General features: G+C 41.6%; 2 protein-coding genes across 2 annotated transcripts in view; both read left to right on the top strand.

Annotated features, from left to right (window-relative positions):
* The first annotated feature begins 259 nt into the window (after positions 1 to 259).
* cdh19 (cadherin 19, type 2) overlaps positions 260 to 26171 on the top strand; it is a 108879-nt gene continuing 82967 nt past the window's right edge. Inside the window, exon 1 of the mRNA XM_071484795.1 lies at positions 260 to 311. The gene's annotated coding sequence lies outside the window, so the exon portion shown is untranslated. The remainder of the gene's footprint in view (positions 312 to 26171) is intronic.
* On the top strand, positions 6101 to 12931 carry LOC139625123 (dermatan-sulfate epimerase-like protein). Its single transcript, XM_071484791.1, has one exon. The coding sequence runs from the start codon at positions 7277 to 7279 to the stop codon at positions 10931 to 10933; it is 3657 nt and encodes a 1218-aa protein (XP_071340892.1). The 5' UTR covers positions 6101 to 7276; the 3' UTR covers positions 10934 to 12931.

Here is a 26171-nt window from a genome sequence, read left to right as displayed (position 1 = left end):
TGTGAATGTCTTGTTACTTCACATTTGCTTTTGCTGGTGTTAAACAATAAATTACTCAAATCGAGTGCTGGGAATTGTGGTGCTTACCTCCTACGCAGCACAACACAACGCAGAGGCAGACCCACCGCACAGGCACAACTGTGGAAAGTCCAATAAGTTAAAGTTGAACAAGAGTATCATTCTGTGAACTTTTACAGTTTGTGTAATAATGTTTTTCTTCCTGTCTCACTGTCTGGCTGCTCATGTTTCTTGTCTTGTCAGACTCCTTTTGAGCGTCGTCACCACCTTCAAAGATGTCAGTGCTTAACTTGGTGAGTACAGTGTTGTTATTAATTCAGCTCAGTTCAGCTCAACTCAAGGGGAGTGTGCTGTGAGCTGCAGCTCGCCGACAAGGTCATAAATAGAAAATAAAGAGCGATGAAAAAATAAAACAAAGCAAAAACAGTCCAAGGATATAATCTTAAAAATCCATATCAGGGTTTGATTAGTGACATTACTGTTTATGGAAGTAAATACTCATGGATTTGCTGACAGGCACTGATAGGGTCAAGTATTTACACCTTTCTCAAAATGAAAATGTCCCTTAAAATGTAACCACTGTACATAGAGGGTTGCTAAAACTATGAAAATAAGATTCCGGGTTCTCTGGCTGCAGCCTTTGTGTGTGGAGTTTGCATGTTCTCCCCGTGTCTTCATGAGTACTTGCGGCTCCCTCCCACAATCCTAAGACATGTAGGTTAAGTAAACTGGTGATTAAATTGCTTGTAGGTGTGAATGTGAGCTTGAATGGTTGTTTGTCTCTATATGTCATCCCTGTAATAGACTGGGGACCCGTCCAGCGTGTGCGAGGGCGGGATTTATCCTTTTCATGCTGCACATTTTCTTTGACTGAGTTTACCAGAAACTGTACGTAGATGTCTGAGCAGTTCGTGTATCTGTTCCAAATGTTTAGTTTTTCTCCATCCCTCTTTTTGTATTTACTTATTTTCCATCTTAATGCACTACAAGGTCATCCACACAACTCTGTCAGGATCCATTAAAGAAACTGGGAAATACCACATCATTAATGCAGCAGCAGATAAATCTGTCATGTCAAAATAATGTTGCTGCATACTCATATTGGATTTTGAAGCACACATTGGTGCTTTTGCATTTGCATCTGTCTGAAGTCTCATCTACTGGTCGGTATCAGCTGTTATAACCGGATGGAAGCTATGGAAAATGTCACAGGTGATGTGTCAACCGCAAAAAAAAAAAAAAAAAAAAAAAAAGGAGAAAGGATGGGCAAACTCAAACAAAGCAAAGAAATCTGCAAACAAATTGACAGAGGTGACGTGCAAACTGAAATGAGAGCGGGGTGAAAGATGAGGGGATGAAACGACATCAGCAAAGGGAAGAACGACAACAGATGTCAGCCCGCATTAAGCAGCAGGTACGGAGGACATCAGACAGATGCAAACGCCACCGAAAGGTAACACAGTGCCGTCATTAACACCCAGCTATGAGCGCGAAAAAATAAGTGTGAAGTGTAAACAAGAGGAGTAAGGGAATAATACTCTTTCAGCCCAAAGAGGGAGTTGTAGATATATTTAAAGTTAAGACAGATGAGGAAAACATAACCTTGAGCTGGGCTCTGACTGTGACTGCTGCTTGTACAGTTTGGGCTCAGCGTGTTCCTTGCTGATTTTATACCACAGGTTATTATGTTCTGTGGCTGGAGGCTAAACAGTCACTGCTGTGGGAAGTGATCACCTTCACGTGTGATCAACAACACGAGCACTGTCAATGAGGCACTCAATAAACCGAGACCTGTTCCTGCAGCAGCGGCAATCTTTCCCCTCTGGTTACTGAGGTGAAAACTATACAGTGTGACAGAGCTCACAAGAGATAATAATAATAATAATAATAATAATAATAATAATAATTATTATTATTATTATTGAAGACTCTTCTACATTGAGTGTTTTCAATTCCAGAGTCAGGTGAACTATTTCCTGTTCGCTCGTTGAGGAGATTCAACATATTTTTTTTTGTAGGACCACAATAATTCAGAAAGCACCCAGAGAATACTGTAGCTACACAGTTTGTTTTGAGAAGCACTACTGTGATTGACAGACGGGCCTCATAGAAAGCGCCGAAACATCTTTGAAACCCAAGCAGTTGGAGCCAATTTTGCCTCTGCCTCTACCCAGAGAGCTGGATGCAGGACACAGGCGTGCTGAGCAACCTGAGACTCATGGGGGAAATTGAAATTCTCTGCAGGGAGAGAAAGAGGGGAGTCTTTCAAGGGCTTGGTTCGCACCTCCCTTTGCTCCCAGCATGGCATATTTTTAATAAGGGCACTGGCTGTCAGCACACACCTCTCCTTTCAATATGTATGGCTGGAAGCTTCAGCAAGCAAAGCCAGGATTTGCAAAAAGCTTCAAACAGTCGGAATAAACAGCAGGAGAGCTACAGTCAGCACGGGGACACTGGTTGCTACCTGTCAATCAGTGGTGCATTCAGGATCCATGTTTGACATATTCTTGGAAATCTACCATTATCATGTCTGATCAAATGTGCTTGGAGGATCGCCATGGCAACCAGTGGCAAAGCAACAACTCGAGGACCCCCTGCTCAAACCCGTAGCCTGAGCAGCTGTGGATGAGATACGATTAGAGTGTTCGTTTACTGTGGTTGACATCATTCAATCCTTTCACCGCGCCGACGCTGCCTCTAATTAGGATGCTCGCTCGTTTTCTCGGCAGCACAGAGGAATCGACATGTGACGATTAGAAGTTCTTCCAGTTAGTTTTGGTGCAAACCTTCAAAGGATGGCGGTTGTGTGCAACAGACAAACACTTCCTCTCGCTCAGAGCTCATTTGGAAGAGCAATTTTTTTTTCCCAGTGAAGGCACGGGCATAATGCAAGTGGAGGCGACTAAGTGGGGATCAAATTAGTCAAAAGTACTCTGCTGAGAAACGTGGAGGTTGAACAGATGGACAATTAATGGATGTGAAAGTCTGCGTTGTGCACACAGCAGAGGGGTGCACACTGCACAGGAAAGAAAAAAAAAAATCAGTTTTAAAAATCAGACTGATCCACTGCAGACTTGCAGTGTTATTTATGTCAGAGATAATATCTTACAACATGGTTTTGTACAAGCCTCTAAATACAAAATCCAGTTTACATTCTGTTTTTTGCTTTTTCTGAAAAGAACATCTACAGATATTTATCCAAGACATAAAAATTGAGTCTGTGGCCGAGAAGCTGAACTAAATCAGAGGACCAGAGGACTGCCCCGATTACTCACTCGATCTGTAACATGATAACTGAGCACTGAAGTAATTGACGTCAAAGACAGTGGAAGGGATTTCTCTTGATGCCTCTTTCTGCTGCGTGAAGACCAACTGCAACACAGTCTCCCGCAGGAGTTCATCTATTAAGAGCATTTTGTAAGATGCAGGAGAATAGAGGAAAGAGACTGAATATGTTTCCCTGAGTTCACCCATCTCCACTTGGGTGAGGTGAAAAATTTTATGATAACACAGGCAAACTGACACTGTCAAAGAAGAATCTCCCAAGAAGTGGATGAGGGATAGAGGGTCGGATTTCTCAAGAAAAGATGCAACTTTAATGCACTTGCAAAAGTAAAAATGCATGTCAAGTGTTGAGGAAGAAGAGCTTCTGGCGTGTAGAAGAAGGCTGTGAAGGCTGACTGCAGTTTAACTTAAGAATACATGTGAAAATGAAACAAAACACAAACAAATGAAGAAACAGTTTTCACCAATTTGACAGCAAATGTGCAGCATTTGGAAAAGAAAAAGATGCTTCAGAGTGTAAAAACAGCCAGGAACAGAGCAGAAATGTGCTGACAAAACAGGGTCACTAAACAGTGATGAACACACCTGAACTAAACTCATTTCCCTTGTGCTCTGTGCAACATGCACCATCTCTGTATTTTGTTGTGTTGTCTCACTTTGCAGCTTTTTCTCCCCTAAATGCACGTCTCATTAAATTGATGCTTTCATCATTTTGCTCTTATTTTGTGTGTCTGCGTGTGTCTGCAGTGCAATAAGCTCTCAGGGCCCCTGTAAAAAAATACACCCCTACTGTTTTATCTCTGACATAAAAGCCTTAATTAGCCACTGATACAACCACACTTATTTGTTTTAAGGATGTAGCCCTCGCGCTCTAATAGAGCCTGAACGTTATGTTATGTTTTCACCTAAAAGTGTTTGAAAGGATGTTCTGAAGCTTCTTGCACATCTAGCAGGCAGAATATACAAATTTGGCCAAGCAGAGCCATCACCTAGTGGCCACGTGTTGTACTGCAGTTTTAAACAATTGTGCATTAGCTTCAGCTTGTGACCATGTTTTTAACCAATTGGTGAGTTTCTTGCTGACTGTGGAGACACTGACAGGCTTTGCTGAATTGCTTAAAGAAGTTCGGGGGTTTATGACAATGAAAATGAACTGTTAGCACAGGTGCAGCCAACAGATGACAGCTTGGAGTAACACTTTGTGCAAGAATAGAAGAAACGTTGAGTGCAGTAGTGATGACATATTTGTGGATATGGTCAGATGACTTAATTATAGTGGATTATAAGGTTGAAAAGTAGCAATGAATTGTTTTTTTCCTTTACAGAGTGAACAGTTGCTGCAGTGGAGGAACATATGCTAAAACACAAAACCTGCTGGGAGGTCCAATCTGAAAATTTTTCAAAATCTGTCAGTTGTTTACAGAGTTTTCAAACCTCTTCTTAATTCCTGAAGTGAAGTCCTCGTGTTTATGAAGCTGTTTGACTGATGTGAGTTCAAGATTATCATCACTGCTTAAAATTGAGGCAGGTTTTTTTTTTTTTTTTTTTTTTTTTGGCGGTGCATCTTCTCTTCATGTGGAAGATTTTTTGTCCTAAGAGAGATTACTATGCGTGTTTCCTCCTGACAAGACCAACTGTGGTGTGTCTCTGCTGAACTGTGGGGAGGAAAAAAACAAAACAAAACAAAAAAATACCACAAAAACAAAAAAACATCATGCAACAGTGGTCCCTGTGGGATAGCATGCTGCCGAACACACGTGAACTGGGTGCAGAGAAAGCACACCATCATTAAATGAAGAGGCTGCACAGAAACCTAATATACACAGAATGAGGTGATCAGAGTCGGCGGTGCCGCATGTGAGGACAGGCAAATGTCAGGCATTTCTCAAAGGGGAGATTCTTTTGAGGTTATTGGAGGCCTTTTCTGGTGCCTCAGGAAATGTGTTACAAAAACACACAACTGAAACACAGAGGATAAAAAGGTGTAATGAGACATTACAAAATAAAAAATAAAAAATTTCATATGAAATGTATTAAACAGATCTATCCTGGAATGTTTATCATTTGCGTAATATATTGTATCACTACCAATCCAGTGCTGCACAAAAGACTGAACGAGAAGACTGGAAAAACCAGTCTTCACCAAGTAACAGAATCTGTCTACCAGCACCTTTAAAGGTCCCCATTATATCGCATTTGCTTTAAGTTTGATGGCTACACCAACTTGAAAGGTGCTACACTAAACATGCAAATATACACATTTCAAACCTTAATTTATACCTTTTTAGGCTGACTTATTGATCATAAACACAGACCTTTGATAAAATCTAATCAGTTGTGTATCTGGACACTCTAAAGGCTGCAGGAAAAACTACAAACTAATTCTGCTCATGTTTCTTCTGCAGCTTCCTTGTCCATTTTTAGTTTATTAATTCAAGTTTGCCTAAGTAGGTTAATAGATATTTTGGCTTTGCATGGCAGCATAGCTTTATATTGAGGACCTGCCAATGCATATTGTCCCTAACCATGTTGCTTTATTATTACATCTCTGCTTCTGTTGCCTTCTGCTAATTGCTTCCATTCTCTTTCTTTCTTTGCCCCCTTTTTTTTTTTTTTTTTTTTGCCTGTTGCAAATCAGAACTCCTGCCAAATGTCCCTAAAAGAGTGTTTCATTGTTTCATGTTTGATTTTCCTTCAGTTTCAATACTGAGCAGGAGCTAACATCAGTCCACCAGCCTGTTTGGAATATAGAGAGGAAGAAGAAGGAAAAAAAAAAAAAAAAAAAAAAATCTGAAATGAATATTCAGCCTTCCCACTACATGAGGCTGGGCTTCTGAACTCACGGCTCCCTCTACAGTTTGTACGGCGGAAATTTTCCATCCAGTGCGGGAAAACAATCAAAGTGCCTGCGCCTGAACAGTCGGGAGGACGCAACGGAGACGCGTCCGGAGACCCCGCACGTACACAGCCCCTCCATGCGTGAGCCAAACGGCGGCGGGACACACTGAACATCTCTGCATCCAGAGCAGATTCACATGTGGAACATCCAGCGCTGTCGAGGCTGATTCACTGTTTCCCGCGGACAATGGGGAAAAATGTGTCATTCTTTGAATACTTGAGGAGTGACGGCAACTTTCCTCTTTCTCGGACTTCGGCGCACTAATCGCGGAAGATAAAGCGTGGAGCAAGACAAAACAAAACAAAAGAGGGAAAAAAAAAAAAAAAAAAAAAAGGAAGGAAGGAAACAAACTGGATTTAACGATGCACACAGATCAGTTTCCCGACCAGCATGTGCGGCTGTGAGCACCGGGCGGTTTGGAGTCTCTGCAGCGGGGAGACCCAGCGATGTTGTCTGCGGAGATGCGCTGTTTGCTGAGCTTCATGTCCGGGGATGTTGCAGCTCGGTCGGGCTGCACACGGAGCCTCTGGGTGGCTGTGATTGGACCGGACACGGACTGGGGCTGACTGGTGTTTGTCCGAGAGGAAATGTTTTTGGGGAGGAGATCAATATGAGTTACTGGCGCAAGCGAGGGGGGAGATGCCAGTCTTTACGAGCACGCGTATTACTGTGAGGACGGAGGCAAACATGCTGGAATAGGACATTTAAAAAAAAACCAACAAATCTTGGATTTAAATTCAAAAGCTGAACAGAGACACCTTGATGTTTCCATCAGACCTTTGTGTATTTAATGTGATGCGTTTTATTGCCTTTACAAACTGTTACAAGTGGATGTGGACAGTTTGCTCCTGCACTAAAGTTTTTTTTCTCCTCTCTTTTCTTGACTATCATGCGTGAGACTTTGGTATTGCAATTTACTGGATTATGAAATATCAATTTTATGGACTATTACTCCCCTAACAAACATATCCCACCTGGACTTTTACTCTGAAATCACAACTTCAGTTATGGGACTTTATAACAACATTTTAAAGGAAGAAAACAATCAGCTGCCTACTTTTGAAACCCAGTAAAATGTATTCACAGATGCCGGGCAACATGGCAGTTAACTGGGTTGTGTATTCAGTTTTTTTACTACCACTGTTCGCAGTGGGGACTGCTTTCTCGGGGGTCTTCAACGCCACAGACAGAGACGTTTTTACAGATGACTTGCTGCAGGTGAAGCTCACACAAGACAGGGCTGCTGAGCAGTGGAAACTCCAGTCCGCTGATTCCCATCCAAACCTATATTTTAACCAAGTGGATGTTTTGCACTTGAGGCAAAGGTCCTCCACCACCCACAGTCACATTTTTAAAGTCATCCGGGCGGCTGTGCTCACCATGTTGTCTAATGTCCCCTTTTACATGCCCCCTGTGAAACATGAGGAGTTTACAAGCAAGTGGAATGAGATTTATGGGAACAACCTGCCTCCCCTGGCTCTCTACTGCCTGTTGTGCCCAGAGGACTCTGCGGCCCTGCAGTTTCTTATCAAGTTTATGGATAGGATGGCTGAGTACCCCGACTGGAAGGTGACCAGTGCCCCTAACGATGAGGTCCCCATGGCGCATTCTCTCACTGGTTTTGCTACTGCTTATGACTTTATTTACTCTCAGCTAGATGAGCACAGAAGGGCTGTTTACCTCAAGAAAATTCGCTCTGAGACAGAAGAGCTGTATGAGCTCTCTAAGTACAGAGGGTGGGGGAAACAGTATCTCCAGAATCATCAAACTACGAACATATTAGCCATCCTCACTGGTGCAATAGTGGTTGGATCACATGATGACCCAGAATCAATGATCTGGAAACAAGTGTCAGTGAACTACATGGAGAAAACAATGTTTCTCCTAAATCATGTTGTTGATGGGTCCCTGGACGAGGGAGTAGCCTATGGGAGCTACACAGCCAAGTCCATCACGCAGTATGTCTTCTTAGCTCAGCGCCACTTCAGCATTGACAACATGCAGAACAACTGGCTGCGGGGACACTTCTGGTTTTATTATGCCACTCTACTGCCGGGCTTTCAGAGAACAGTTGGTATTGCAGACTCCAACTACAACTGGTTCTATGGGCCCGAGAGCCAGCTCGTCTTCCTCGACACCTTCGTCATGAGGAACGGAACGGGTAACTGGCTGGCTCAACAGATTAGAAAGCACCGGCCCAAGGATGGTCCCATGGGGCAGTCGTCTGCCCAGCGCTGGGCTACACTTCACACAGAATACATCTGGTACAACTCCCACCTCACACCGCAGCCCCCCCACAATTTTGGCAAAGCGAGGATGCATATTTTCTCAAACTGGGGTGTGGTTACCTACGGAGCGGGGCTGCCCAATGGTCAGGGTAATACTTTTGTCTCCTTTAAGTCTAGTAGGCTGGGTGGCCGTGCAGTCTATGATATTGTCCATGACAAGCCTTACTCCTGGGTGGATGGCTGGAACAGCTTTAACCCCGGGCACGAGCACCCGGACCAGAACTCTTTCACATTTGCTCCTAATGGACAAGTGTTTGTATCTGAAGCACTTTATGGCCCAAAGTACAGCTATCTTAACAATGTGTTGGTGTTCAGCCCCTCTCCTACCAGTCAGTGTAACAGTCCATGGGAGGGTCAGTTGGGGGAGTGTGCCAAGTGGCTGCGCTGGACTGATGAAGGGGTGGGTGATGCTAGAGGGGAGGTGATTGTTGCCTCCTCTCACAGGGACACCATGTTTGTGAGCGGGGACGCTGTGTCAGCTTACTCCCCCGCCATGAGATTAAAGAGTGTCTACAGGGCCTTGGTTCTGCTCAACTCTCAGACGCTGCTTGTGCTCGACCACGTGGAGAAGTGGGGTGACTCACCTGTGAAGTCACTCAGCGCTTTCTTCCACAACCTCGACATCGACTTTAAATACGTTCCTTTCAGATTCATGGACAAATACAACGGCGCGATGATGGACGTGTGGGATGCTCATTATAAAATGTTTTGGTTCGACACCCAGGGTCACAGCCCTGACACCAGGATACAGGAGGCAGAGCAGGCGGCCGAGTTTAAAAAGAGGTGGACTCAGTACGTCAACGTCACTTTCCCAATGACAGGCACAGTCAGCAGAGTAGCTTATGTTTTACACGGGCCGTATGTCAAAGTGTCAAACTGTAGATTTATGGATAACAGCAAAAATGGAGTGAGGCTTTCTTTAACCATAAACAACACAGAGAAGATAGTCTCTATAGCTACAAACTATAAAGACATAGGGGCCAGGTTGAACTATTTAGGATTTGGAGGTCACTGTAAGGTTGAGGATAGATATCAAATCACTCGATACGGCCTTGGGACACAACTCATCCCCAAACCAATAAGCAGTGATAATCAGCTGTTTGATTTTGGATTCACAGTCAATGTGATAGCAGGGGTTGTTCTCTGTGTGGCCATAGGATTTCTGACCATGCAGAGAAAGTTTTATGTCTGCTTCAGCAGGCTGATGCGTTACGCCCTCCTCTCCGTGCTCATTCTGTGGATAGCCGAGCTGCTGTTTGTGTCTAACAGCTGTGATCAGCTTCTCTGTGGGGTAAAATGGAAAGGTGCGGGTGCCAAAAGCGAAGTAAACAAACAAATCAGACTGTACGAGCAGCACCGGCTTCCCCTCCCCACTGTCGTCATAACAACCCTTCCCGGATCGGGATCGGAAATACTCAAGCATCTTTTCGACAACAGCACGGACTTTGTTTACATTCGGGTTCCCACTGAGCACGTGGATATTCCCGAGACTGAGTTTGAGTTTGACTCTCTGGTTGACGCCTGCGAGTGGTCAAGGTCAGACGCCGTGCACGGACGGTTTAAGATTATTCAGGGCTGGCTGCATTCGCTGGTCCACAACACCAAGCTGCACTTGCAAAATATCCAGCTGGTGGAGGGCAGCAGGGTCAAACAGCCGCAGAGGGTTGGCACCTCGAGGGACAGGAAGAAAAGATCCAGGAGGAGGGAGCCAGCGTCTGAGCTGAAGGGCAAACTGAGGGCCAGTCTGGACAGAGATGCAGAGTACATTAGGGAGATGAGACGTCACATTGTGGAGTACCCTGATGCGCGGGTTGTCCTCAACATGCGGAGCGGAAGCTGGGCGCTCAAAGTACCTTTCATTCAGGAGGTGGTGGGACCCTCCTTGAGGACAATCTATGTCTTGAGAGACCCTCGAGCGTGGATTTATCTTATGGTTTATAACAGCAAACCCAGCCTTTATTCCCTTAAAAACATCCCCCAGCACCTTTCCTTGATATTCAAGGAGGATGTTGTCAGGGATGGGTGCCCAAGTGTGGCGCCAGAGTTTAAAATAATCCAGCGGCTGCTGTCCCGTTCAGAGACCAACCCTGTCCTGATACTGGCTCATCTGTGGCTGGCTCACACCACAGCAGTGCTGAGGGTCAGTGAGGGCCTCCCCGAGGAGTCCTACCTCCAAGTCAGGTTTGAGGACGTCGTCAACTTCCCGCAGGAGACGGCGGAAAGCATACACACATTTCTGGGGGTGCCCGTCTCACCCTCAGCCCTCAACCAACTCATTTTCACCACCTCCACGAACCTGTTCAATCTAATGTATGAAGGAGACATTTCACCAGCCAATATTAACATGTGGAGACAAAATATGCCTCGAAAGGACATCAGACTAATAGAGGATGTGTGTGGGAGCGTGATGAAGAGGCTGGGTTACGCCAGGTTTGCCAGTTAACCCCCTGCTGCTGGTCAGCTGATGTTGAGCTGTCTCGTTTACTGTAGCTCCCATCGGGTTCTGTGAAGTTGATTTCTTTTTTCTTTTTTTTCTTTTTTTTTTTTTTTTGCACTGACATTAAATTTTAAAAAGACGATGTTACAAGTTGAGGAAAAAGTGGGTAGCATTTCTGTCTGTGTTTAAAGTTTTTCTCTCTGTTGGTTGTATTTGTTTGGGTGTATGTAAGGTCTTGTATCGACTACAGCAGCAGATGTTGGTGAGGGAGGAATATTTTACATTAAAATAGGTGGATGGGAGCTTCTGTTCTTATTCTTCTTCCCACAGCAACTCTTTATACTTTACTTGTAGCACTCTTTTATTGAGTGAGACTTTAGACCTTCGCTGTTTTACATGCAGAGGAACGCCACTGAGATTCAGCATAAGTTTTGTGTTGCTGCGGCGTCGTAGTCAGCGTCTCTCAGTGAAGATTATTATTTACGCTGTCTCTTAGTAAGAGATGAAAAGAAGAAGAGTTTTTCCCCATAGCTAATCTGTGATGTTAGAAAGATGTTTGTGCAAAATTCATATCTGTTATTACAGGGATTATGTTTGTGGTGGGTATTTACTAGTTTGGGACAGAGGAAGCTCATTAAGAAATAAGACTCATATTTATTGACAGTCACGGTTTCTAGTTTGTAGCTCTGGGAGACTAATTTGGCTGTCATGAATTTTAATATCTGAACTTTTCAGTGCTGTTTCCCTTTAAAACTGTAAAAAAAAAAAAAAATGCAATGTATAGACTCAAAGCAAAGCAGAGGACAAGAAGAGGACAGCAGTGCTTTGTTGTGATGATATCATGTAAATGATATGGATTGTAGTTTCATTATACCAGTAGAGGGACTTTATTTGAAGCTCAAAGATGTCATGACGGTTTGATGGCTTAGCACTTTCACAGAGACTCTTTTGATTGTATGTGGGATTCAGTGCATTTTCCAAAGCTAACTTTTACTGTACGTGCTTGATTAGCTTGGAAATTGTAAACCTCTGAAGACATATAAACCTCTGAAAATGTTTTGTCTAGAAGTATTTATGGGTTCCAAAGACACATATCCCAAAGGATCAGGAAGGAATATGATTATTATAACTCCCTTTGGCATTTATTGAATTAGATCAGAGGGAAGTGCTTAATGGGGATCAAACTGAAAAAAAAACAAAAACTGTCAGCCTTGACACATTTCTAGTCAAAGCAATTTCCAAAGCATCCCCCTCAGCTACTCATATTAATCTGCAATATGCCACAACTGAGGCTTACCCTATGTTATATTGCTGTGCTGTCTTCACTATAAACGCCCGGAGGAAATTCAAACAGCACAAGTTTCCATTTCTCGTCGTGGTCAGTCAGGGCCTTTGTCTCGAAAGAGTTCAGTGGACAGTGGATTAAAGTATAGCTATTAAGTATAGCTAAAGAAAAAAAAGGGAGGGGGGAGGGGGCATTCCTACTATGTGATGTTATTGCTGGGCAAAAATGTACACTACACTCTTCAGTAACTTTTGATGCTGTCTTGCTTGAACATTTCTGTAATGTAAATGAATCACATATAACATGCAGATGGTGCACTCCACCTGATTATAGACTCTCCATTGCATCTGTATGCAGACAAAAAAACAACAACAAAAAAAAAAAAAACATACTGTGGCCATTTTGGAAATATCCATCTCCTCTCAGCTTGTAGAGACAGTCCTGTTTGTTTTCTTCTCTATGAACACTGAAACCCTTGACTGCCTGGAAAACCCGTTTGATGTTTGTGGTCTTTGAATGTGTAGACTTGGCAGACATGCTTTCACTTTGGTGTTGCAATCCTGTTACCAACTCTGTTTTGTATTTGCTCGTGGGGATATGGTTCCTTGCTTCTGTGGCCTTGAATTACAATCATTTCTTTATAACGGTTTTCTGTGGGCTCTGGAGCAGGAGGTGGAGATGATGTAAAGAAAATAATAAATTCATAAATATATTGGCAACCAGTCTTTGTTTGGGTGTGGTGAATTATCTTGCACTGTGATAAGTTTGTGCTGTGTGGTTATATAATATCAGTCCTCATTAGCTGCGGTTATTGTTATTATACCCGTGTTTAACTGGCGATTATCTATCACCACAAAAGCCAGAACATATATTTTAATTTGCTGATGCTCTCTTTGACTACGGTTGCTGTTAAATCACTAGTCAAACGTCTATTCATGCAGATGCCTCTGAGCTGCCACAATTATGCAGAAGCAAAGTCTCCATTTTATTAGACACGGATGACAGAAGCCTAATTGCTTATATGGATGACGTGCATGACAAGGAGGAGCCAACAATTAAAAACATGTCAGGAAATTCTCCTGTCATGCTCCGACTGAGACGGGACCTTAACAGGAGCAAGCTCCGAAAGAGCACATGCCGCATCTCATGTTTGAGAACGGTCTCAATGAGTCAGTCATTTCATTACTCATTTGTTCTTGATCCCTCCTGTAACACTCCAATGCTTGGCAGGGTCCTCTAATCCTTCTATGCAGAGGAGCATTATTCACTGCAAAAAAAAAAAAAAACCTCAGGCAAATGCTTTGGAAGGGAGGTTTCTACAAATACGGACTTGCACTTGCTGGCTGTTAAGCAGACTTACTTTGATTCATTCTGGATCTGGGAGTGACTGGAAATGTTGGTGCGTAAAAAATCTGAAACGTATTCAGATTTTAGAGATAAGTAAAATGGAATGAAGCATCTCAGCATTCTGTTTGACCATGTACTCGTTCAACAACTTTATATAGCATTTACTGGTTGTAACAAGGTCCTTTTTATTAATGGTTAATTAATTATTTACAGATAATCAGCCAGTATTGATCATATTTGGGTTGCAAGGTTGTGAAAACCTCTTAATATTTGTTGTTTGTTTGTCCAACATGTGTATTATAACAGTTTTTTCTTCTTTCCTGTTGCGTTACTCATCTCACAGTCCTTTGGATTTGACCTTTGACCCCTAGATAGAGAACCCATGGACTAGATTATAATGTAAAAAAGTAGAAACCTTTTATTAATAACTTCATTCATTGATTAACAGCATCGATGTTCATAAACCAAATATTTAATAAATAATTTACTAATTATACTATTGTATGACTGAGAACAGCTTTTAGGTTGCTAGGTTACGAAAAATCTCTGATGGCTTAAAAGAAAGTAAGAAAATCTTGACCCTTTTACTGATGTGTAGGGAGTTAGTGGATGATTTATCTGGCATTAATAAAGCTTTTAGTTAGTATTAATAAAGCCAATAGTCAACCTTTATATTGGATGTAAAGGTTGAAACTTATTACTTTAATAATGGTTAATGACCTATTTATACTTAGGTTTTTAACTTTAATACTTTATATAATATTCTTGAACAAGTCAGTTTTTTATTAACATTAATGAAGCTCTTGTATACACACATTTTTACTCACACATACACACAAACTATAAACCCTTTGCTGAGAGTGCCTTATATAAAAGCAGTAGCAATTTTACATCTTTTGATAGACACAGACCCTCTTTATCGTTGAGCTTTTTAACAGGACGACACATAAAGAACTAACAGGCTAGTCCGCACATTACGTTTAAGTCTGCATAGATAATCTCTACCAATTCAATTTAATGGCTTTTTCCAGACAGGATGAAAATAAAGCTATATGTCAGCGTGTGTTTCCAAAGAACTGACTTCCCATCTGAAAATAACACTGCAGACGCCTGCCGCACAGAAAGACAAATGCGCTTTGTGAAAACCTTTTGATGTCTGATCACAAGAAACAGATCTGCAGAACTAATTTAAGATGGAAGGTTGACTCATAGATTATCTCCAATGTTTGATAACCAATACATAATCATTGCATGAAATAAGGTTTCACAGAGGAAGTGATGAAAAAAAAGCTGCATTATAATCTAATTCCATGTGGCAGCTTGTGTAAGTGATCAAGTCGCTTTCTCAGACTATTAAGTACATGGAGGTTATCCAGATAGAGAGGGGGACTCAATTTCAGCTGAGTAGTCATACCCTTCCCTGTTCCACCTTTATCTTTCACCGCTGGTGAGTCCAAGTCTCAGGAGAGCCTCTCCCTCGCCGGCAGCCATCGCTCCTGCCACTGCTCATTAATTAACCTTTTGCTGCCGCCGCCATCAGTCAGAGAGCAGCCTGATATTCTGGAGAGGAGTAATCATCGATACTTTATAAGTCTATTGTGCTGGAGAATTAGCTCGCTAATGGAGAGCAACACCATCATTGTGAAGAGTTTAAAAACTTAAATGTGAATTTGATGTGCACGGCGTGATGCGAGTGTGTCCTTCAGATGACAGGGGAGAGGCTTGGGATGTATTCAGACTTTACAGACAAGGTGTAAGCAGCTGGCGATGCCACTCTCCCATATATTTAGTCATTTTCACAGTGGTAAACAATGCCTGTGAAGTCCTCTGGTCCCACTGTTCAAATTTACCTGCAGATGACACTGCTGTGTTTGGATACGGGGGGGGGGGGGGGGGGGGGGGGGGGGGGTGCAGATCCCCAAGAATTGCTATTAATAAGAGATGACTTGCGAGGAAATATGGCGCATTGTCAATTTGCAGCTGGTGGCAACTCATTTCTGTCGTGAAAATGGGAAATTCGGTGCCAATAAAGCACAGCCGCAACTGCTAATGAAGCCCAGTCTGGTCTTATAGCGCAGGGAAATCATTGTGAATATCACTGCAGGCAAATCTCTACACTGAGGCAGGCTCACAGTTGTATATCAAAACTCTCCTTAAGGCTTTACACAGTCTTTACTGCCAGTTTCTTTGTGATATCATCACAGAATATGTGATAGCCAGCTGAATTTGTCAAAATGAGGTAACTGCTTAGCTGGACTATTAATAGAAACATAGTGTTCTCTGAGGATTTGTGTGTAAAATGTCTTTCAAGGTCCTTGGCGTATTTCAGTCATATTTTCCTCCATTTGTTTATTATGTAAACATAATTTTTTAGTGCTGTTTGCTCTATTCCCAGAAGCTTAGAGTTTCTTTGACCATCCCTCTGTCTGAAAGTCAAATGAAAGTCTGTGGAAATTGAATTTTCTCTGCTTAGCAATATGACATGACGTTGTGAGTGAAGACTTCACTCTGAGAAGTTTCTGACTTTTTGACTTTGAAAGCGAGACCCCTTCAGTATAAACCAATATCCTGTCAGCTTAACCCGTCTCTCTTGACATTTTGGTTAATCCCCTCTCTTGTTCTGGATATCATGGACAGTTTGAAACAGCTCGCTGACTCTGGGAAACCGAGCCAGCGTACAATAATTTTACTTTGTGCAGGGCTCCTCTGTTTCTCCTGTTTCAACCATTGTGGTTGCTAACGGTGCAAAAATGAGCAGAATGGACGTGTAAGCTGGAAAAAGAGATAAAGGGAAAAAGACAAAACACAAAATGGACCAAATGATTTAGCTGTTGTCTGACTAATGTGAGTTTACCAGTTCTGTTATGGAAAGGGTTAGCCACTGTTGTGATTTAATGAGCTGTTTCTGCCTGTTAAAGCAAAGGGTGGCCTTGCTACAGCGTTTGAGGCCTGGTGTTATTCCGAGGTGGAGGATTGAATCCAGCTGGCTCGCCAACAGACAGACGGGGTAGAGGCCCGTTTCTTGGATGACACACTCTGTAGTCCTTCATTACTGGGACCCAGAAACCATAACCCGGCTGTCAAAGTGCTGCCGCAGCCACTGCTCCCCTGAGCCATGTCTAGGCAGGGCATGTCTGCCGAGGGGATCATTTTCATGTTTTATGTTATACACAAAAGAACTGATAGGGGAGATAGGAAAAAAAGGAGATGAATATATGTCTGAGTTTTGCGGGGGCGTCCCATCCGGTCTAATTACATAAAGCATGAGTCATTGATCTCTAATTAGTGGAATTTATGTCTTGAGGAGGAGTAATGGTCCCTATGACATTGGTCACAGTGTGCCTTGGAAATTACAGCGGAGCAACAGCTTGTTGTAAAGTCTTTAGAAATGAAAAAAACGAATGTCGGATTTCTTCTCCCTGTTCTCGCTTACTTATTCTCGTCTCATAGGTTTTTCACAAAGTAGAAATGGAAAGCTACTTCCTACAAAACGAATTAACAGGAGACCTGCACTGTGAGCTTCAGAGATAAGCCAATCATTAGACTCTACACAGATTTTATATCACCCCCTTCCCATAACTGTCCCACCCATTGTGGCTGTCTGTGCCTCTGGAATCAGTCCAAGACTACAAACTTGAAATGAGTTTCTTTTTCCTCTCCCTTGTGGTGACCTTCCCTTCTTTTCTTCAAAAAACAAACAACAAAAAAAAACTTGTTATCACTCTATTGGCTCTGTACAGCTTCCGACAACAGTGTTTTATTTTTAAAAGAAGACATCTTGACACTGACAGGCGGCAGGAGATGAGGGACATTCGTCACTCTTCTCTTATCCCCCGTGAATTTTAGCTGCGGAGGAAGCCAGATGGTCAGAGTCTCTGCTCATATGGTTGTGTTCCTTAGAGATCGCCTTTCATAGCCCGCTCGGCAAAAAAAAATATAAAAGCGAGGAGACGATAAGAAATTATAGAGAACTGTACAAGGCCAGGACAACACCACCACTTCTCTGGAGAGCTGTCTTAAAGGGAATTTAACTCTTCTGTACATCAGTTCATGAAACAACATGTCACAGTTGTTGCAGGTCAAACAGACAAAAGGAGAAAAAAAAAACACAAAGAGGTGTAACCACCTTGTAAGAGGTGATAGTAAGAGGTGTCATCTTGGCTGGGACACAGTGATGATGATGATTTGTAGGCTGTACCAACTGTTAAATTGTCCTTGATGACCTGTTCTGTCACAGGATAAAATGACCAGGCGGGTACAGGACGAACTCAAGAGCCACGAGGTTCGGCTTTATCTATTTCAGTCTGCAAAAGTGCTTAGCTCTGTGTCTTGTTGAAGGAAACAGGACACTTTGTGCACTACCACCATGGTCAGATTAACCTGCTTGGAGACAAAAATGAGTCACAGTGCCTCATTAACCCCCACAAACTACGCAGTATGTTAATTTGATTAGAAATTATTAATACATATGTACAGGCACCATATCACCTTAAACCTAGATTAGGCAGAAGAAAATATTCCCAAAGAAATCACAGTGAATTGTCGCACAGTGAACCCCCCCCCCCCCCCCCCACTAAAGACCATCCATAACCTTATCACCATCGTATAGCTCATGCAGCGATGCGATACAGATTCCTCCTGAAGGTTTCACTCCAGTGAATCAATGAGGAAAAACTCCTACAGACTTAGTTTGTCATGTGTCAACAAAGGAAAGGAAGAAGAAGACTGCAAGATGAATATGGATGTGAAGAATGTGAAAAAACGTAGAATAACAGGAAATGCATTCAGCATTTTTTGTTGGACACAACTGTATTGTTGACAGAATGCAAGGGGAACTGCAGAGGCAGTGTGATTGCATACAAAGTCAATGGAAGGACACAACTGGAGTCAAATTTACCAGGGGGCGATGCGAGCTGACTCAAAGACACGTCCCCACAAGTTTAAAATTGTTTCTACTTGAGTGAAAAATTTGTGCAAATCCTGCGGCTTATGAATCTACTTAATTAGCATACAGAAATGAGAGGAAGAAGGACCAGAGACTGGAGCTAGCAACAGAGTCTGTTGCCATCCAGCAACTTTAAAATGCTGGCAACACTCTTGCGTAATGGTGGCAGACAAATTAACTGGAAAATTCCAAAGTAATGTTTGTTTATCACCAAATGAATCAGAAAAATCTAAGAAAATAGGAACCAAATGGATGCTGCTTCATTGCCGGAATATTTTTTCTGAAGTTTACTTAAGAGCTATCCCTGTTTATCTTACACTTAATCATTTTCTGCCATGAAAGCTGAAAAGATATGTGATGCACTAAATGCTGAGGCTCTTGCACAACTCCACACCTAAGTTAGAGATTGTACACTGCAAAACTGTGCATATAAGCCAGGAGATTTGTTTGGATCTTATTCCCAGCAGCTGCTCTCCTGACTCTCAGGGTTGTGTCTTAAATCTGAATTGCAATTTAACTTTAAAAAATGTTATCAAACAGGGACATTCTCCTATGTCACAGCAAAGTTGGTTTTAATAATTCATCACTCCTGACAAACCTCCTCTGGACTCTTGAATTCCTGCAGTCAATTTTTAGCAACCTGTGGTTTTTGGCATCTGGGAGATGACACGGCCGCACACTCACTCCCAGGGTGTTTACTTATTGTCATTTGTGTCCTTTTGCAAACAGTCTTTGACAGGTTTTGATTTTACTCTAAGGCACAAATGATGGCATTACTTTAATAAGCGGCTGTGGTCACAGTGGCTTTGCTCCTGAGCATTGCCTATAATAGGAGTAATGCGTGTATGGTGTCCCTCTGGCTGAACTGCCTCATTAAATGGCTAAAGAAGAGTGACTGGCTGCAGGGGTGATGCATTATTGATGAGAGAGCCTGATTAATTGAAAATATCCTCCACAGCAGGGGAGGGTGTGTGCATGCGTGGGTGTGTATGTGTGTGCGGCTGGAGTAAGTGGCTTCATTTTGAGTGAACAACTTAATCAGTTGATGCATAGTGCAGTTTTTTTTTTTTGATTGTTATTCTGCACAGGCACACACTGCCAAACATTTACTTTATATGCAACCACACACATGGATGTTGTAATTAATATTATTCATATAAGCACAGTACAGGTAATAATCTTCGGCAATCTGCAGAATGTCAGTTGATATTAAACAATAGCAGATATTTGTGCTGGGAGACTGAAAGGATTGTTGATCCCCGCCCCCCGATGTTGGTCTGCACCTGCGACACAAGGCGAGTGTTGTAAATAAAAGATGAAGCTGTCAAGAGATGAGCAACGGGACCAGAACGAATTAGCAAAAGCAATCACCTGCTAACAACACCAAAGAGGGTTTTACAAGCTGGATCTGGAGGTGAGGTTAAACCTGTGTCTCTTCCTCAAACGAGACAGTTTATCCTCGCAGACTAAAACTAATGATGCATTCGGGCGCTCCTCATCAACTCAGACATTTCCAAGTTAATCAACAGGAGGGTTTCTCTGATGGTCCACAAAGTGTAAATACAAGTGGTTAAACTGGAACAAGTTTCACGATGCCTGAGTTTAAAGTGACTTGTGGTTAATGTTTAACACATTCAATTCCATTCAAAACACCTATTTGCCTCTCAAGGGGCAATTTGAGGAAAGTGAGTTTGCACACACAAATAGACAATTCATTTAGACACAAAAAGACCATCTAAAAATCCAAATATGACGGTGTTGGACAGACTTAATACAAGTATCACGGCAGTGGCCAATCTGTAGTCACATCCGCAAAAGCACAATATGTAAAGAAGTGCTAAAGAACAAGTGCTGTACTCTATACACAAACTGAAGACTACGAAATGAATAAAACCAAACATCCATCTGTTTGTTTTACATACACACAGTAGAGCTAATATCAGAGTTAATTCCTGGATTTCATGATTTACTTTCACATTGACATCAGTGATGTATTAAGGTGCTTCCTAACGTGGGTGATAAATCAGAGGGACCACAAGAATATTAAAAAAGGTATTAACAGGAAAAAATATATATTTCTGTAACACAAAATTAGGTTTTATTAAGTTTTTAAACTTTTTCAATTTTCTTCCTTCTTCTTGGCTCTAAAAAATACTTCAAGTGAAACAATCTGAGAAGTTAAAAAAAAAGAAAAAAAAAAAATCCCTTTGGTCAAACTGCTCACAGCTGATGTCCAAACAAATCCCACACCTAATGATTACATGTCACACAAAGACATTTATTTGATTTAAAAAGTCACAAACCAAAAATTATGAATAAATGAAAGGAAATGCCCACATAAAGTGTCTTGGTAAGACCACAAAGGCACTGTGAGCTGCCAAAAACAGCCTCAGTGCTCCTTCGTGCAGATACTCCCTATTTGTGGACTTTATTGGTGGAATGAGCTCCATTCTCCCAAAAGATACTTGTTTACTTGGTGTTTTGATGATGGTAGTGGTGGAGATCTAACATGCTGGCTCAAAATAGCTGTTTAATTGTGGCGCGATATGGTGACTGCAAAGACCACAGATTGTGATTCACCTAAGTTTCATACTACATTTTCATACTTCATCATTTATTGACCCTGAATGCCATGTATCTGCAGTTGCTGGGTCATTGTCCTGGGAAAATGTCTTTACAAGTTGACTAGCAACAACAGAACACTACATTCAACTCTTGACCATGTGAAGCACAGTGGATTAGGGATAGTGAGTTGTGTCTATTTTATACAGTGATTAACCAGGTATATGGGAGTATCTAGGACCTGAACTAGCACAGGATGTGGCATTAGAGCGTCAAAGTGCAGTGTTTTAACTACGATGACGAAGGTCCTCTAACCTTAACAATGTATTTACTTTAATCAAAACCATAGCGTTTCCCGAACTTTCTTCACGTCATTTTAATTGAAATCATGACCGTGCATCATGGTTTTCCTAACCCTGACCAAGTTGGTTTAGTGCCTCATTCCAACCAGACCTTAAACACCGGTGTAAGATCAAAGTACAGTGTTATTTTGGAAACAGCAACGGTTTCCTGTTGATAGTGGCATCAGATCACAAAATGTTTAAATGTGTCATTCTGGAGGGCATGGACCAACAAAGTACTTTGTCATTTAATTTGGAGGAATTGTTGAGTTGGACACCACTTTGTATGAACTAGTTTCTTTCAAGCTTATTGGGCCCAAATGATTGTGAAGAATACAGCTACATTTCCTGACTCTATCCAACAGGACAGGCCTTGTCAGCCCGTTGTGACATATTTGTTCTATAAATGTGGACTTTTGAGGATCCAGGCTCTGATCTGGGACACGGCTAAAGTACTGCCATTATCTTGTTTCCTTCCCACCCTTTGTCAACATGCAAATTTAGTCCATTCTCTTCACTGAACTTCCATTAAGAGCCATCAAGGCTGCCATCAGGATTCTGTCTGAAGTCATGCCAGGGGGAAATTACAAGCCCTGCTGGCAGCCGCCTATAACAAATGACTTATATATAAACCCACATTAATTTGAAATTCATAAAGGCAGAATATATTACAGACTGAGACACTTTTTTAAAAACACTTATAGGACATAAACTCATTTTTACCCCTTAGTTTGATGTGACATTCACTGACTCAGATGTGCACATCGCCGCATATATCACCCATACATCAAAGTGTCACGAAGTGTGAGGTAAACCTGGCATAAAGCAGAGCCTTGAGGCAAGTGCACTATTAAAATATTATATTATAGAGAGATGCGCTACATTTTGACACCTCCACTTACTGCAAATGAACAAATGTGTTGGAAAATTTCAAACCAGAAAGTGGCAGCAGTGACGAGTTGAAACTGCAGCGCGCAAAGACGATGATGTGTACTGGGTCTTTGAACGTCTGGCTCCGTGGCAGTGAGTGCGGCATAATGAGTCCCAGAGCTCAAGCTGCAGTCACACACTGTTTACAGTCATGTTAAAGGTTGGAGTCTTAAGTATTTCTCAGCTCCCTCTGGAGACATGACAGATAAACAGAAAAAAAAATTTAGCTATAGAAACAGCACACTGCACTCGGCTTACTGTCACGACCGGGTGCAAAATCCATCAGTATGTACTAATGAAGACTACATGACAGCAGTTTCACGTGTTTACTGGCCTTGCAGCAGCTTCTGGCATTGATTAACTTGTTCAGACCAGGTGTGCACAAAGTAAACAGGTGTGCACAATTCAAAGATTTTCTTAATCTTGAGGGAAAACAAACACAGATGGGCAACCTCTCATTGTTTTTTTTTTTTTTTTTAAATGTAACTATGAAGACAAATTGAACCCGTTCAATCAACACATTGTTGTCAAGTTGTGAGATGAAAGTTGAGATGAGTCCCTCTGTGGCCAGACAATCCAAATAATCCATTACGCCTCGGAGTGAAGTGAAAGCCTCTCCACTCCTTGGGGCATTAGCCAACTTCAATACCCATATAATGTAGTTCATTAACCACATGTCCACATCTGCTGAAGTGCCTGACAGTGTTTGATTTCATGTGTTAAATTGAATGCAGCATTTATGTTCACAACTTCACGACCTCCGTTGCTTTTATTCCCCTCACACAGAGCCCTCTCCGGGATGTGGAGGAGTAAAACATATTCCACTCACTCATGCGGTAACAATGAAAACAATTGTGGTGAAAAAAAAATCATGCAGTTCTACCCTAACTTGATAATCACATAAGCACTGAGGCTTCTTGATATAAAAAAAATCCAAAGAAAAGGAGAAGAAAGAAAATTTGACATTGGTGTATATAGTAGTTTTTTTTTCATAACAGCTTTAACTAGCCATGAAATGGAACTGCATGTGGAGAGCATTGCAGAACCAGAGTTGGATTTCTTTAACTATATTTGAATGAGGAACAGAGGTTTAGCATGATTTTAAAAGATATTCCTTTAAATCATTAAGCTGGTGGATACGGGTTATACTGATTTCAATTATGCAAAGTAATACATATAGTCTTCAACTTCTAAATTAAAGGAAGGTCTGTTTCTTTAGGATGCTCTTCAGTATGTACTTGTAAAACTCAGATATTTGTCATGATGCAAAGTGACTTCACTGGATGTAGTTTTATGAGTGTGAAATTTCAATAAATGCTGTATACTCGATATAAAAAGTACCTGCCATTTGCTCAAACAAAAAAACACACACAAACAAGACTAAGAGGAAGCAGCCATGCTACCCATGCTGTAAGTAACATCAGCATGCTAACATGCAGATGTTTAGCAATTGTAATTCTTACCATGTAGCTTAGTATGGTAGCATGCTGACTTGAGCTAAAAATAAGATGCAAAGTACATATAAGATATGAGATGTATGATAAAAAGATCAGGAGCTCTGAGGCTCTATAGGTGTAAGAAATCAGAACAAATCAATCTGTTAAGTTTAGAAGCGTTCGCTAATACACACCCTAATATTTCAGCTCAATTGACAGAAAAGAGGAAAATCTCCCTGTTGTAGTAAAGAGAAGAAAACCACAAACAGCAGGAGAAAGAAAACACAAAGGTAATGACATATACAGTAGTGTGATATTAATGCATGAAAAGAGAGAAGTGCTCAGAGCATCGTGGGAGTTCCCCCAGCAGTCTAGACCTATAGTAGCATAACTAATGAGTAAGCACTAACCATAAGCTTCATCAAAGAGGGAAGCTTTAAGCCTACTCTTAAATATACGGTGTCTGCTTCCTGAACAAACACTGGGAGCTAATCATGTGTCATGTTACAAAACACACATAGACACACACAAAACTGAGACTTTATATGTGAATAAGAATTTATATATGTTGTTGTGTGATGAAACTTAGTGGCCGCTTATAGGTGAATTCAGATTCATGAAGTCTGACGATGGTCCTGTGAATCTGTCTCTTTGTGCTTCTTTGACACGCTCTTTGTTGTGCTGTCTGTTATCTGTCAAAAAGAAGCTTGAAACTGTTTGTAACAACTGACCACATCTCACCATTTGTCTTGTGCATTCGGCTCCGCCGTGTCCTTCTAACTGGCCCTCTCTCATCTGAAGACCACTGATTGTAGATAATAGCTTATTCCTGAGAAAATCAAAATCAGATTCCCTTCTAAGATTGTCAGCCCTCATGTTGGTTTACTGCTTGTAATGATGTTTGCTCTGCGCACAGCGTGGTCATATTAAACAAGAATCATGCCCTTGACTAAAAATGATCTGCATTTGAACGACCGTTGTGTCTCACCTCACTCTGTGATCACAGGCTTTTCAAGCCGCCTTCGAAACATTGCCCTTCAGAGCAGCCATGAACACTTCTGTCTTTAGATTAAGTTCATTCACCAACCTTTGAGCATCAGGTAGGTAGATTAAGGCCGTCCATGTATATTCTGGTCTTGACACATTATATATTTTCTCTCAAGGACAATTTAATGTGAACAGAGAGGATGAAAACATTTTCAGCAAAGCCTGGATAATGTCACTAATAGAATCCATGTCCTGTTTCCAATGAGAGCCAAGTAGCTGTAAAATAATAACCCACTATAATAAATTAGAATAATTTCAAACTCTTGTAACCTAAAGGTGCGCCACTCAGAGATTCATTTGAACAATTTATTTGCTGCTTTTTTATGGTATGCTCTTTCACTCACAGCCAATGTCGGCATTTGAAGGACTGAAAATTAGATTTCTTGATTTGATGTCATTTTTGATCAAGGTTTCGCAGCCTGGGCTGATTGCAGTGCCGACGTTTGGCAGATGCAATGTCAATATCAACCTGGTTAGCTCAGTTTTCCTTGGTTGCCATGCCAATTCACTACAGACTTTCATCAGGGTTATTGGCAGGGATGCTGGGTTAATATTTGATGAGGAAGGAGGAAAAAATAAAAAAAGGTCATTTGCTGTTATGAGAAAATTCTCATTAACAGAATCCAATATTTTGCAACTGATGGACAAGGAACGTGTTAAATTATCATTATCAGTCAATATACACAACCTAATTTTACTTCAGCAGCCTTTAAAATGAACTGGACGTGGTCATTAATGCAACTTACAATGTTATATGTTGTCTTGAATGATTGTGGAATTTCTTTGAGCACTGCACTGATGCTCTTAAGATGATTTCTTTCAGCTTCCTCATGGTCGAGTATTAGAAACACACTTAAAGCATTGACGCACTTCACTCTATGTATCTCTATCTGTGTGTTGTTGCTGTGCAGTGTCCTTGAATTTTAGATAGAAGATAAGCTTTAGAATATATTCTTAGTTGTTTGCTCTGCTCGGTATTTCAGTCTCTGTAAAAACACTGACCACAGTGGCACTACTCTTTTTGCAGGGGCAAACCTGACCAACACTCTATGTATATAGCAGTAATAATAAGATTAAGTCGGTAAACTTTACTTACTTTACTGCAAAAAAACTAAAGTAGAGTAGTAGTAGTTTTAGAAACCTACTCAGGTTTTTCCACCCATAACACAACTTTAAATACCTTTTCCCAACAAGAACTGAAGCTTGTGTTTCATATGTCCACCAGATGATCACATGCCTGGATGCTTTTTAGGTCCATATTTCAGTCCGTATAATCTACACTTGATGAGTACAGTTCACGTGCCCGGTGATCCCAGGAGCACACACTGGCTATAGGTTTGGAGCAGGAGTC

This window comes from Trachinotus anak, unplaced genomic scaffold, assembly GCF_046630095.1.
Source record: "Trachinotus anak isolate AG129_WGS33_773 ecotype Australia unplaced genomic scaffold, CSIRO_AGI_Tana_v1 ptg000009l, whole genome shotgun sequence".
NCBI classification, from domain to species: domain Eukaryota; kingdom Metazoa; phylum Chordata; class Actinopteri; order Carangiformes; family Carangidae; genus Trachinotus; species Trachinotus anak.
Note: the sequence above shows the minus strand (reverse complement) of the source record. Positions and strands in the feature narration are given on the sequence as shown.

What these genes read in the sequence shown, in the direction of transcription:
- LOC139625123 (XM_071484791.1), top strand. Translation starts at nt 7,277, where the DNA reads ATGTATTCACAGATGCCGGGCAACATGGCAGTTAACTGGGTTGTGTAT.